General features: G+C 48.7%; 2 protein-coding genes across 3 annotated transcripts in view; one reads left to right on the top strand and one right to left on the bottom strand.

Annotated features, from left to right (window-relative positions):
• Positions 1–708: 708 nt before the first annotated feature.
• On the bottom strand, positions 709–11536 carry LOC103187792 (sodium-dependent phosphate transporter 1). Its single transcript, XM_007907446.2, has 11 exons — positions 11250–11536; positions 7659–8235; positions 7385–7525; positions 6788–6873; positions 6409–6505; positions 5689–5808; positions 4871–5158; positions 3910–4462; positions 3084–3269; positions 2645–2729; positions 709–1686 (listed from the first exon to the last, which is right to left on the bottom strand). The coding sequence occupies exons 2-11, from the start codon at positions 7942–7944 to the stop codon at positions 1531–1533; spliced, it is 1998 nt and encodes a 665-aa protein (XP_007905637.1). The 5' UTR covers positions 7945–8235; positions 11250–11536; the 3' UTR covers positions 709–1530.
• The window catches only part of LOC103187790 (cytosolic purine 5'-nucleotidase), a 31759-nt gene continuing 29669 nt past the window's right edge, over positions 11055–13144 (top strand). Inside the window, exon 1 of one of the 2 annotated variants that reach the window (XM_007907445.2) lies at positions 11055–11077. The gene's annotated coding sequence lies outside the window, so the exon portion shown is untranslated. Of the gene's footprint in view, positions 11078–12349; positions 12476–13144 lie in introns of those variants that run through there. The other variant, XM_042344468.1, reaches the window with a different exon arrangement.

A 13144-nucleotide genomic window follows, 5' to 3' on the forward strand; every position in this document is an offset into this window, starting at 1 on the left:
GTCTCAAAGCGCTTTAAAATAAACTATAGTGAATTGACTATATTTTGAGGACGAAACACAGCATCCAATTGTGCACAGCAACAACAACAACAAAAATTACACTTGTATAGAGCCTTTCACATCGGATGGACATCCCAAGGCACTGGAAGTCTCAAGGCACAGGAGTGTCCCACACAGTCATGGATTGAGTGACCAAATTATTATCTTTTTTTTAAAAAAGGGATCACCGGAAAAGCGACTGACAAACATGTTCCTACATACTGCTAGATAAACAGAGGCATGTGTGTGGGGTAAGGAAACTTGTTCAATGTTTCGCCCCACCTGGAAATTGAACCAAACACTGAGCTACAAGACTCCACATAGAACTGAGGTCTACAAGAGTCCCAGTGGTGCTTTTGAGTGAGATCAGAAATCTCAGCTGTCAAGGACATTTTCTTATCTGTGCAGCGCAGCTTGGTTTCATACTTAGTCACTTTAGCCACCACCCAGAAGCTGTGAACATTTTGAACCAGTTAAGACTAGAATATAGTTAAGAGGGTGAGGGTCACTTTGGGGCTTGACCACACATTGGAGCTTGAACTCGCCCAAGGTCAAACCCAGGTCTTTTTGCTTGCGAGGCCTCTAACCACTACACTGCGGACTCCATGTGCTACATTTGGGCATCAGCACACAAAGCTTTGAAGAAACAGATGGAAAAGACTAGTAAAATAAGGCGTGCCAATCTTTAATGAAAACACGTATCTTTACTTGAATTACAAATGGGTAATTGATTCTAAGTTGAAATTTCTATGGAAGACTTTGTAAAACAATTGTGTGCGCTTGACTCACACTTGATCCTCCCACCTCTTTGGTTCCTTCGTCAGCACTGAGTGCCTTTCAGTTCATCACAATATCAACATCGCTGACCATTGCTTTATTCAATACTTGCTTCAAGTGAGAAATATCTACAAAAAGCTGCTCACCAGCTAATTATAGTTCACAGTGTTAAACAGCAATTCGCCTTAATAAAAAATACATGCATCGATGAAACGCTCAAAATGAAACTCATACCAAAAAAAGGCTCAGAAATGAGTACTCAAGCGCCACAAAGCTCAAGACAGTTAAACTTAAGTTTGTCATTGTAAAATCTCTACAGCACATACTCAGCAAGTTGGACTCCATTAATACATTGAGAAGGGTTCGAGGAACAATTAGATGTCAGACGCACAGTCTGCACGTTCGACTCAGGATCAAAGCTCTATTGAAGCACGCTGCCAGGATAATGGGGCATCGGGCTCTGAACATGGTACAACGCAGGGTTGGTTGGTTGGTTGCGCGGTTGATCTATGCCGGGGTGCTCCAACCTTTTGGCTGCCGGGAGCCGGGTGCAAACCCTATTTGAGGAACGTCCGCAGGCTGCAAAAGCAACATTTTTGTGTTTCCCTTCCAGAAACATAACATTTACAGGTTATGGAGGGAGCGGGCGGGCCAGGTGAGATGGAGGGAGGGGACTGTATTCGACCCGTGGGCTGCCAGTTGGACCACCCTGATCTATAAGATAACATATTTGAAGAGAGCCATGAAGGCAGCACTGATCAAACCAGCAATGGGCACGGTGACAAACCATGCGATGAATATGTTACGGAACAGGTGCCAGTCCACGGCTTTTTTTGCTCGCATCCAGCCCACGGCGACAACCGAACCCACCTGCGAGAGAGAGAGAGAAAAGACATCGAGTTGAATGAACTTCACGGTTTGACAAGACCCAGTAATAAAGGCAGACTTGTAAAAACAGCTCACAACAGGAGAAACTGGCACAAATTCATTAATCCTCGCATTGGATTGTGGCACCTTTCACATCAGGATAGCTCAAAGCACTTCACTGTTCATATTGGAGTGCAACGACAACAACAACTTGCATTTAAATAGCTCCTCTCACTCTGGGGAGTGTCTTAGAGCACTCGAGTGCAGTGACCATTTTGTGGGCAAATGCAGGATTTAATCTTATGGACACTTTTGTCCCATAAACAGCTATGTAGTGAATTGATTTGGGGGATTGTTGGCCAGGACACCAGGAGAGAGAGAGAGAGAAACTCCCTTCTCTTTTCAAATAGTGCTACGGGATCTTTAAGGTCTAGCTGAAGAGGCAGATGATGAAATATTTTAGGAGGGATTCCCTGAATGAGTCAACATGAACTCCAAAGACTGTTCTGTCCTTCCAAGTCCTGCTGAGCAGACAGACAGGCTGGGCTGACAATAACAATGCTCAGAGTATTATTAATCCACTATCGAAAACACCACAGATCGCCAAGTACTTATAGCGGAGTGGGTACAACATGAAGAATTCAACCTGGGAATCTGAATTGAGATTATTGAAGACCTTCCTCCTCGACTGCACCTTTGTATAGCGCCTTTCACATCAAGGGAATGTCTCAAGGCCCTGGACAGTCAGGGATTTGGTCCCAAGCTTGGGGGGGGGTTGGGATCAGGGAGGGTGTGGGGCAGGCAGAGTGGCCAAAGGTGCAGTCGAAGAGGAAGGTCTTCAATAATCTCAATTCAGATTCCCAGGTTGGATTCTTCATTTAACTGAAAAAGCATTCAATTTCATCTGAGAGGCTACATAGTTTAGTCACTGTAGAAACTCAGTTGCCAGACAGACACTCACCTTGCAGTGTGTGGTACTAATAGGAAAACCAATGTTCGATGCAATCACGACAGTCACGGCTGAGGCCAACTCAATACTGAAACCACTGCAGAGGGAAGAAAACACACAATTAGTTTTCCCAGCACTTATTCAGCTGTCATTTTACGTCTGAAGTTAAGTGACTGCTTTATCCATGGATTATCACAGGAGGGTCTTGAGACGGGCCTTGAAGGAGGCGAGGGAGTGAGCGAGTGAGGCGGAGGGATTATGGGATGGATTTCCAGAGGGTGGGGGTAGAGGATACGCAGAGCATTTCTAACATTTCTCATCTTATATTCCACTGACGAGTTTTGATAGGTGGCAAAAAGGCCAACTAGATGTGGGAAACCGTATTTAAGTGTAAGCAGACTCCCCAAACCAATCACCACATAGGAGATCACTTCACCCACTCTCGGCTCACCTGGAGGGGGTAATTGGAGTCAGGTCCTTGCCCATGGTCTGAATGACTCTGCGACCCCAGACCCACAGGCCCAGGCAGATTCCCACCCCACCGTACAACAGGATCCAGATGGGAGTATCAGCTTCAGAATTAATGCTCCCCGTGGAGTAAACGATATAGAGAGCAACCAAAGGTCCAATCGCATTGCTGAGGATCACAAGACACAATGAACATACAGGTTAGTTGAAGTAGAAACAGAATGAAAAGTGCAGTCCCAAACCCAGGTGATACACTGAAGCAAGGACTAGCCAGCCTGAAGGTTATATAATAATCCTTGCATTTGATATATCGCTTTTTCACGTCGTTGAGACGTCTCAAAGTGGATCTACTGTATATTTTGTGGGCGAAACGTGGCAGCCAATTGCACGCAGCAGTGTCCCACAAACAGTCGAACATACAATCAATTCACTTTACAGGACATTCTGTGAAGCACTGAGACGTCTCACCGACATAAGGTACATATCAAATGCAAAGATTAATATTATTGGAGGACAAATTGTTTTTTCCTTTGGAGGGATTATTACCTTCACCCCCGAATGCGATGCACCAATCGACTAACAACCAGGTTTCTACTTACTAATCAGGTAAACATGTGGAGTAAGGAAACTTGCCTCAGGTTCCCCCCTTAATGGTCTAAATAGTCATAACGAGGTTCCATAATAATAATCCTTGCATTTGATACAGCGCCTTATCGTGTCATCGAGACGTCTCAAAGCGCTTCACAGAATACACTGCAAAGTGGAGTGACTGTATATTTTGTGGGCCAAATGATCCGTATGTTGCTTACCTGACGTCATTACCACCGTGAGCAAAGGAGCCGAAGCAGGCGGTCAGGATCTGCAAGAACTGGAACAGCAGCGAGACCTCATGTTTCTCCTTCTCCTGCCAATCCTCCAGAGACCCATCACTGCACTTGCGTTCCGCCGCCACGTCCACCGTGACCACCTCGCCCTCCGGGGTTTTGCTGGAGTGAGCCATGGCGTTGCAGTAGCTGCTGTAGCTGTCTTGACGGATGCGTTTCTTGGGTTCGAAGCCGGATCCAGTCAGTTTCTCCATCTCTTCGGCCTTGGCTGCTGCTTCTTTGTGCTTGAGGGGCATGCCGCAGATGGCCATGGTGTAGCACGTGTAGCTGTTGTTTCGCCTGAGCGGTTTACAGTTCACGTCGGCCAAATCTCCACCGCAGTCGATCATCTTGGATAAGTGTAGCTTGTGGAGGAGCTCCTTGTACAGCCCGGAATCCTTGTGCACGGTGTGATAGTGGCCGTTGTAACCATTGGTGCTGGTCTGGTTACTAACCACCTGGTTAAACTGTGCGTTATTGCTTCCAAAGTGCATGGTCCCTGCAACAGACGAACACACCTGTTATCACAGGCGCTAAAGAGGACAGGGTAACCGTCCCTTACTGTAGCAGTGGGCGGGATCACTGTTTATGTGATCGGGAGGCGGAGGGCGACTGAAAGTGCGGCGGAAGAGGAGGGTCTTGAGACGCGTCTTGAAGGAGGCGAGGGAGGGAGCGAGGTGACGGGACTGTGGGATGGAGCTCCAGAGGGTGGAGGCAGAGAGGCTAAAGGCCCGAGCACCGATGGTGGGATGTGGAGCGAGCCGGAGCCCGCTGAACGGACGGGTTGGTACGGAACAGGTTAAGTCCCCGACCTACTAAACGATGCACGTCAGAGACGACCTTAAAATAGATAACCTCAAAACAGGTCTTTTTTTTCTCTCCACATCGAAGTGCCGCAGTGACCTACCGTTCATCACGTTGTCGACGTTGGTTTCTTTCGTCTCTTCGGCAAAGCCGCCGTCTTTAGCCGCGTCCTCTGGCAAGTCCCCGATAAACGCAATCCTCCCGCTCGGCTTCTCCAAGTTGTGATCGAGGGGGAGAATATCTGAACCCCCGGCCACGGGAGGCACGCTCATTTCAGCCACCGCCCCGTCACCCAACAACACCTTCGCCTCCAGATCCTCCTTGGCTTCTCCTTGGTACACCTCTTCGTCGTGCTTATCCAGGGCCTGGTTGTAATCCGCTCTCTTCTCTCCTGTTGGGCACAGTTACACTGCCTTGTCAAGCTTCAACCGCCATCGCTGTGCATCGAGAAAACAAATGGGTTACTTCCACGCTGAAACGTGCCTCGCTAGGTGTCACGGACTCAGACGAAGGAGTCCGCGTTAGCCCACTCAATAATACTTGCATTTGATAAAAGTGCCTGATCACGTCTTTGAGACGTCTCAAAGCACTTCACAGAATATACACAGAAAGTGTAGTGACTGTATTTTGTGGGCGAAACGCAGCAGCTAATTGCCCGCACCAGTGTCCCACAAACAGGCATGGAATGAGCGACCAAATTATTATTTTTTCTTACAAATTCAACATTTTCTTGTTAGATCACAGCTCTAGTGCTTAATGTGAAGGGATTATTACCCCTAAACAACTAATCTAGATAAGACCAAGAGATACTGACCTGTATGGCATAGAACAGTTCACACAGGGAAGATTTTTGCCAGGTACCACCCTTCCCTATCAGGTCACCATTCACCCCACAGACTGAAGCATTAGAATGTTACTTACTTTCTATCTTTTTCTTCATCCTGGGGCAGATGATGAACCACACAACAATGGCAGTGATTAGAGCGCTCCCAATCGTAATCAGTACCGTCCCCCAGAGCGGAATGTAATTAAATCCCAGCACTGTGGAATGAAAGTCATAATTTTAGTTAAACGCTAAAAATTTATCTACCACTTCCCATCATTCTCATAAGCCTCAAAAGAAAGTTTTATCAAGACTTGTCAAAGCACTTCACAGGGTATACTGTGGAGTGACTATTTTGTGGGTGAAACATGGCAGCCAATTGCGCATAGCAGTGCCCCACAAACAACCATGGAGTAACAGATGTAGAGAGAAAGTCAGAAAGGGAGAGTGAAGGCAACGTCCCACAAACAGTCACAGAGGGACCAACTTTATCTGGTGGATTGTTGGCCAGGACACTGAGAGAGAAATTCCTTTTTTTCCTGAATAGCGCCATGGGATCTTTAACATCCATCTGCACAGGCAGCCTGGCTGCTCGGTTTAACGTCACCAAATAGTGAGCTGAAAGCCAGCTGACCCTCTTCAAGATGCTGTCTCCTGTGTACTTAGGAAGTGAAGGCAACCTAATGACCCAGAAGTTGGCCATCTTGTGCAGTAAGCCAGACAGACAGAAACAGGCTATCATAATCATGCCCCCTTAAATAACGTTCAAATAACAGAACTGGCCCTCAGAAGTACTGCAAATATCTGCTGTTACTTACAAGGTGCTCCAGTGTACATAATTGAGAACAAATTGATTCCAATTGTACAGGCGTAGAAGATGGGAAGAGCGCGGAGTCCATTTGGCACAGGGTCAGCCTGGAACAGATGAACAGTTCAGTTTAACTATCCAAAGATTGTACGTGGAACTGGTTAAGTCTCCAATGTACTGCACAGAAGTTGGCCTTTAAATTCATTGCATCTATGCCAGGTTTTGACATTACAGCACAAGGTTTGCAACCCAAACAAAAGCACTCCACTCGACAATGTGTTTAATAGAGGTGTGAGATAACCACCTCACTTTGGCTCCAATCAACTGGACAAGTCACACTATACAATGCTATCGTTTTCTGAACACAAACCTAGAATTGTCAGCCTTACCTTACGCAGGATGAAGTAACGAACAATGAAAAAGACACCAGAAGACATAATGCCGGAGAGGAGCGGGGAGATGAACCAGGAAGCCACTGGAGCAGAGAGGAAACCAAAACAACGTCAGAATAAGCTTGGCACCTACACATGGAAATTCCAGATAGATTGTTGGAATGGAATGTGCACTCTCCCTCTCTGTGTGAAGGGACACATCCTGCTTACCTAACTCCAGAAAGTGATAGCCAAGAGCCAAGGCTGGAAGTGGGGGGTGTGGAGCCCAGAGTGTGCATTAGGGTAACTGCCGGAGTCTAACCAGCTAAAATGGCATAGCTTGCCATCGATATCGCTGCCTGGCAAGCTTTACCACTCTTTGTCCAGCTCGGACCATCCTATCAATTAGGGCTTTGGCTTGCAGGGTTAACAGGAGCTGAGTGGGAGGATTCCCTGGCCCCAGTGACAGGTCTCCCCTTCTAGGTCCCGTCAATGAGCCAAAGCTTGGGGACTGCAGTGTGCGTTGGGGTACCTTTTCTTTAACAACTAATGGTTAGGGTCTATCTAGGTGATGAGCACTAACAGAGAGGCATTTCAGCTCAGTTAACAACTTACCAATTTTGAGCAAAGCAATCCACTTGATACCTTGAGTCCCTGTCGCCACCAAGGAGAAGCCGAGAGTAGCACCCACAATGCAGTGAGTACCTGATATAGGGAGCTTCAAAAATGAAGCCAGCAGCTGCCAGGCAGCAGAACCTGAGGGAACAAGCAAAAGTCATCAGCCATAATAATAATCCTTGTTCTTGATATGGCGCCTTATCACGTCGTCGAGACGTATCAAAGCTGAATGGACTCTGTTTACTCAAACCACACATGATGTTCAACTCACCAAACATGGCACTGACTGACCCAGCCATTAGCACTTGACTCGAGTTGAACATGTTCACATCGATGATTCCTTTGCGGATAGTCTCACTCACTTTGGCACCCAGCAGCACAGACCCGACTGTCTCGAAGATGGATGCCAGGATGCAGGCCTCCCTCAGCGTCAACACTCCCGAACCAACTGCTGTCCCAAACGAGTTGGCCACATCATTGGCTCCCACCGAGAACGCCAGGACAAACGCGATGATGAATCCAGTTATCGCCAACCACAGATACTCTTCGACGGCCATGCCTACTTTCTGGTCACGCTTCGTTGGTAGGTACGGAGTTTTAAAAAAATACTATGGACTTAAATATACAAAATAAGGTAACAAAATAGCTTGATATGTAATAAATAATTCTAATTAAATAGGGGGGAACGGGGTATTGATTAGCAACAAGCACTGCACTCCAATGTTGTGCAGCAGTAAATGCTATCCACTGTGCTTAAAAGTCCGTCTTAAACAGTGTCTACAACACTGAACACTTAGAGAGATTGAAGAGAGATGCATCGTGGATGTAGAGTTGGGCTGTTCTTCATCCTGTGGAGAAAGCGCAGAGACGTACGATAAACACACAGTCATAATTTCAGGCAATTTAGCTGTCCCCATAGATTCCAAAAGCTAGTTAATATCTTCCAGCATAAAGATATTACTCCTCTTATCCTACCCCATTTTCATCATACATACGGCGCTATATAATTACGTGTTGGATTGCTGTCACTAACACTCATTAAAATAATAATCCTTGCATTTAATATAGTACCCTATCATGTCGTTGAGATGTCTCAAAGTGGTTCACAGTATATAAAGCAAAGTCTGGTGACTGTAAATTTTGTGGGTGAAACGCAGCACACCACAGTGTCCCACAAACAGTTGTGGATTGAGTTACCAAATTATTAATTATACTAACAAGTTTGAGATTTTACTGCAACTCGATTTTGTAAAATATGTAATGTCTACCCATTTTCCCTGAGAGGCAAATGGCCAGTTTGATGGCACACAGGCATTCCTGATCTTAACTGCGTGACAATTAACTCTCTAGGAATGTGGAAACACTATCTCACAGGGCAGGATTGTTCTTTAAAAGGAGCTCAAGAAAAAGGAATCCTTCCAAGAGCATCCGCATTGGCATAGTAATATATTTGCTGTCATTATAATATGGACAAGTTAAAACCAGCAGTCAAAAGCCCGAGCAGTTAGGATACATCCTGTGAAATTCAGTTCCTTACTGGTTTGTGCAACAGCCTGGATAAATCACCAGTAGTTTAAGGATCTGTTGATATCATAGAATCATACAGTACAGAAGGAGGCCATTCGACCCACCGTGTTTGTGCCAGCTCTTTGAAAAGAGCTTTCAATTCAATCCCCGCACTCTCCCCACAGCCCCGCAAACTTGTCCTCGCCAAATAATTATCTACTTCTCTCTTAAAAGTGGTTATTGAATTGGCTTCCACCACCCTTTCAGGCAATGTGTTCCAGATCCAAACAACTCGCTGTGTGAAAAAAAATGTCTCCTCATCTCCCCCTCTGCGTCTTTCAACAACTATTCTAAATAGATGTCCCCGGGTTACCGACCCACCCGCCAGGCTCTCCCAGACAGTTCTGTATCCGCTGCTACTGTCCCTTTAATACCATAAGTTTCTATTTTGCTCACAAGTCTCTTATGTGGCATTTTATCAAACGCCTTTTGAAAATCCATATAAACTACATCAACTGCTCTACCTTCATCCACCCTCTCCGTTACTTCATCAAAAAGCTCTGTCGGGTTTGTTAGACACGATTTGCCTTTAACAAACCCGTGTTGGTTGTCCTTTATTAACCCATACTTTTCTAAGTGAAAATTTATTTTGTCCCGGATAATAGTCTCTAGGATTATAGAATATATTAGAAGGTAACTAGTTAAGACTGCACCGAATACTAAACCACAATCCGTCACACTGAATCTTACTTAGTCTACTTAGTGTTTAACGGTTTACAAAAGTTAATGCAGATAATAATAGAGAGCAAGCAGTCAGAAATCCGGGGGTATTCCAGTACACTTTACAGGCAACAAAAAGAATTGGAAAAGGAAAGGTTTATTTTTATTACATGTCATTTCTCTCACCGAACATAGTCAATCCACTTGACAGCACATCCTTTAAAGCACTTTGGTGAGACATCTCTACAACATAAGGTGTTACCAAACACCAACATTATTATACGGTGAAGCAAATTCGATTGAGAAAAGAAAACGTGGTTTAAAGACAAGGGGAGACCGGGTAAGGTGCTCGTCGGGAATAAGCTTTGTGCGTCGAATCAGACGTGTTAAAAGGAGCTGCAAAAGCTTGGAAACGCGGGTCTCCGTTGCACATTAATTCTCAAACCGACCTCTAACTTGAAATGGGTTTTCCCCCCATTCGCCATAATTCAAAACACCAGCAAACAGGAAGCAAGTTCCCGCCAAGCGTCCTCAACCCGCCTAAACGGCGGTACATACACAGAGGGAGGGGGGGGGGGGGGGGAGAATGTCGGTTCGAGATCCTGAAACACCGGCATCTGACACACAGACAGGTCACGATTTACCGCCCGGCAGCACCGACCCACATGGACCCATACATTAGCTCACGGGTTTGAGGATTCGGACCCACTTTGCTCTGCCAAAGCCAGCAGGGTTCCTTTTATTTTTATTATTAATTATTGTTATTATTATTATTATATGGGTTTATTGCTGAGATCCTGTTCCGGGAGTTCTCCTCGGAAGAGACAGGACGCTCACTGGTCTTTGCAGACGTTCAGTGGAGACGCCCAACGCTTTCCTGGCGTGTAAATCCCCCCCCACACACACACCCCCTCCCCACCACCACCCCTCCTCACTCCCTAAGTTCAACCACTCTCCACAATATACAACGCCCCTACTCACTCCCTCACCCTCCCTCCCTCCAGTACATGATGTGGGTATAACACAACCCCCTCCCCTCGTACATAAACTACCCAACCGCTTACCCCTCCTGCACCCCCACATCCCCCCCTCCATCCAACCCCCCCCCCCCAACCACCCCATATCTGGGTATAACATACATTCTCTTCTCCCCCCCCACCCACCACCTATATCTGAGTATAACATACATGAGTGTCCGGCTTCTCCTCTCAGCCTTTCGTAGACATAAACCTCCCCCCCCCAAAAAAAAAAACCCTTTGCCCCTTTTCCCCCTCAGATCCACGCGCCTCTCGCGTCGGCACACGCGCGCCCACATTGTCTCTCCTCGTGTGTACACACGTCCCTCTTCGACCCCCTCTCTCCCCCCCACACCCCCTCAGACCAGCTGCTGTCTGCTGCCCTTTGAACCTCCGCTTCCGGTCGGGGGAATGAATGGAGGCGGCGGCGGCGGCATCGTCCCGAAATGTGAGCGCGCGAGTGCCGTCCTCCTCCTCCTCCTCCTCCTCAACGAGACAGCGCGGCCGGAAGACAGCCCCCACCCCACCCCTCCGGAGACCAGGCCCCGGGTTTGCCACGGCGTCGAAAAACCCGAGGCGCGCGCTCGCGGCCTTCTCTCTCCTCATCGCCTCCCGCTTACCAATTGACGACGCGATTCCAGTCGGGGCCTGAGGGCGAAGGTTCCAGAACAAACTCGCGAGGGGGCGCGGAGAGTCCGCCCGCCCGCCCGCCAATGTAACCCGCCTGTCCCCCTCAAACGCCGCGCCCAGGCCTCCGAGGCGGGAACTGTTCGGTCACGCCGGCAGAAAGTTTCAAGCCGATTGACGCTGGTCGTCGTCCACCGCCACCACGTTGCGGGACACTCCGTACCCGATGCGAACCATCCGCCATCTGCCAGCCGGCGCCGCGTCAGCGCCTCTTATACCTCCGACGTCACCGCGCAGCGTTCTGCGTCACCATCCCCAGCCCCGGAATCACGCGGTTGGCGCACGCGGGTGGGGGGGGGGACTCGTCTCGCACCCACCCCGACTACAAAGGGGAAGCAAAGGCTGGGCAGCTCTCAGCGGCTCGAGAAAGAGCGAGCGAGAGTGAGACGACTTTAACGGGACCCGCGCGCCTCACACACAGCTTTTTTGAACCGCACAACTGCTGTTGCAACTGGGGTGGGTTGGGGGGGGGGTGATTGACAGTGGCGACAGCCAGTCACGAGTCAGGTACAGGCACCCTCGGCGTATTCCACCAATCAGGGAGAAGCATGGGCCGCTCCTCGCCTCATCGCCCCAGCAACGGTGAATGATTGACGTGCGGCGACCAGTCGGTTGACAGATGCTCGCGCGGGCTTTTTTTTGGCTGCGACCGGAAGAACGGGCGGGGCTTATTTTGAATATGCGGGTGGTGGTGGTGGTGGTGGGGGGGGAGGACCGTTAATTGGATCGACGTGCGAGCCGGCCAATGGGAGAGGACCGTGCGGTGACTGGCATTGGAGAAGGCCAATGGGAAGGCACGCAGTGGGTGGGTGGGCGTGTGTGTCCGTCCGACCAACCGCCCCAAACCGCCCGATTCCCGCTCAGACAGGACCTGAGAGACGGCGGTGTTCGTTTCGTGTGACAGAACCACCACTCCCCCCCCCCCGACCCTCCCCCTCATGGTGTTCACTCGCTCTTTTGAACGGAACAACAAAGTGTTGGGAGATGTCTGGGCTTTCCCCCTCAGCTCTCCCCCCCCCCACCGCCCACCGCCCGCAGAGTGGCTGAGAGGCAGTTCAGAGACTCCATTTTGAGAGCCAAAGACACTGAGACCTCAGGAGGAATGTATGTCCCACAGAGCGCAGTAGTAGATGTGAGGACTGGGCTTCCGACACGGCAGGTGATGATGCCAGTAATAGTAGTAATGATAATAATCCTTGCAGTTCACACAGCGGCTGTAATCACCGCACTGCGCCTCCTCCCGAGCGCTTCTCGGAGCTGCGCTGTAAAGTGTAGTGACTGTACGTCGTCAGTGAAATGGGGGGGGGGGTCGCCAATTAATTGCGCGCGGCGGTGTCCCGCAGACAGCGGTGGATCCAGTGACGCGATTATTTGTACGTTGACCTCTGGAAAGCGCCCGAGGAATGCGTGCTGCGTATCGCAGGGTGTGGGGACGGTCGCAGAGTGACTTGTTGACCGTAACGATCCTCACGTTTGACGTCGCACCGCATCACGTCGTTGCGTCGTCGTCACAGCATATACTGTATATTGTAGAGTGTATCGACTGTTTTTTGTGGGTGAAACGCTGAGGCCGATTCCCCGCAGTAGTGTCCCATTGAACTGTCGTGGATTGAAAATCAAAAGTCCCAAAAAGCAAGCGGTCCCTTGAACAGCTGGAGGAAAAGAGAGATGTTGAAGGGACACCACAGCTGAGCTTGTCATGGTCTTCTCTAATGTACACTTTCCAGCAAAGATCACGGAAACATGAGTAGAAACCATGGCTGCCTTCTTTTTTTTACCCCTCCCCGTTGAAGGGGATTTGTGGAGTCCAGTAGCTCAGTGGTTAGAG

The sequence above is a fragment of the Callorhinchus milii genome, unplaced genomic scaffold (genome assembly GCF_018977255.1).
Source record: "Callorhinchus milii isolate IMCB2004 unplaced genomic scaffold, IMCB_Cmil_1.0 Scaffold28, whole genome shotgun sequence".
Taxonomy (NCBI): Eukaryota; Metazoa; Chordata; class Chondrichthyes; order Chimaeriformes; family Callorhinchidae; genus Callorhinchus; species Callorhinchus milii.

What these genes read in the sequence shown, in the direction of transcription:
- LOC103187792 (XM_007907446.2), bottom strand. Translation starts at nt 7,944, where the DNA reads ATGGCCGTCGAAGAGTATCTGTGGTTGGCGATAACTGGATTCATCATC. An exon ending in GATTGCTTTGCTCAAAATTG is followed by an intron (nt 6,874 to 7,384) that starts GTAAGTTGTTAA and finishes TCTCTGCTCCAG; the next exon opens with TGGCTTCCTGGTTCATCTCC. An exon ending in CGTCGACAACGTGATGAACG is followed by an intron (nt 4,463 to 4,870) that starts GTAGGTCACTGC and finishes CGTCTGTTGCAG; the next exon opens with GGACCATGCACTTTGGAAGC.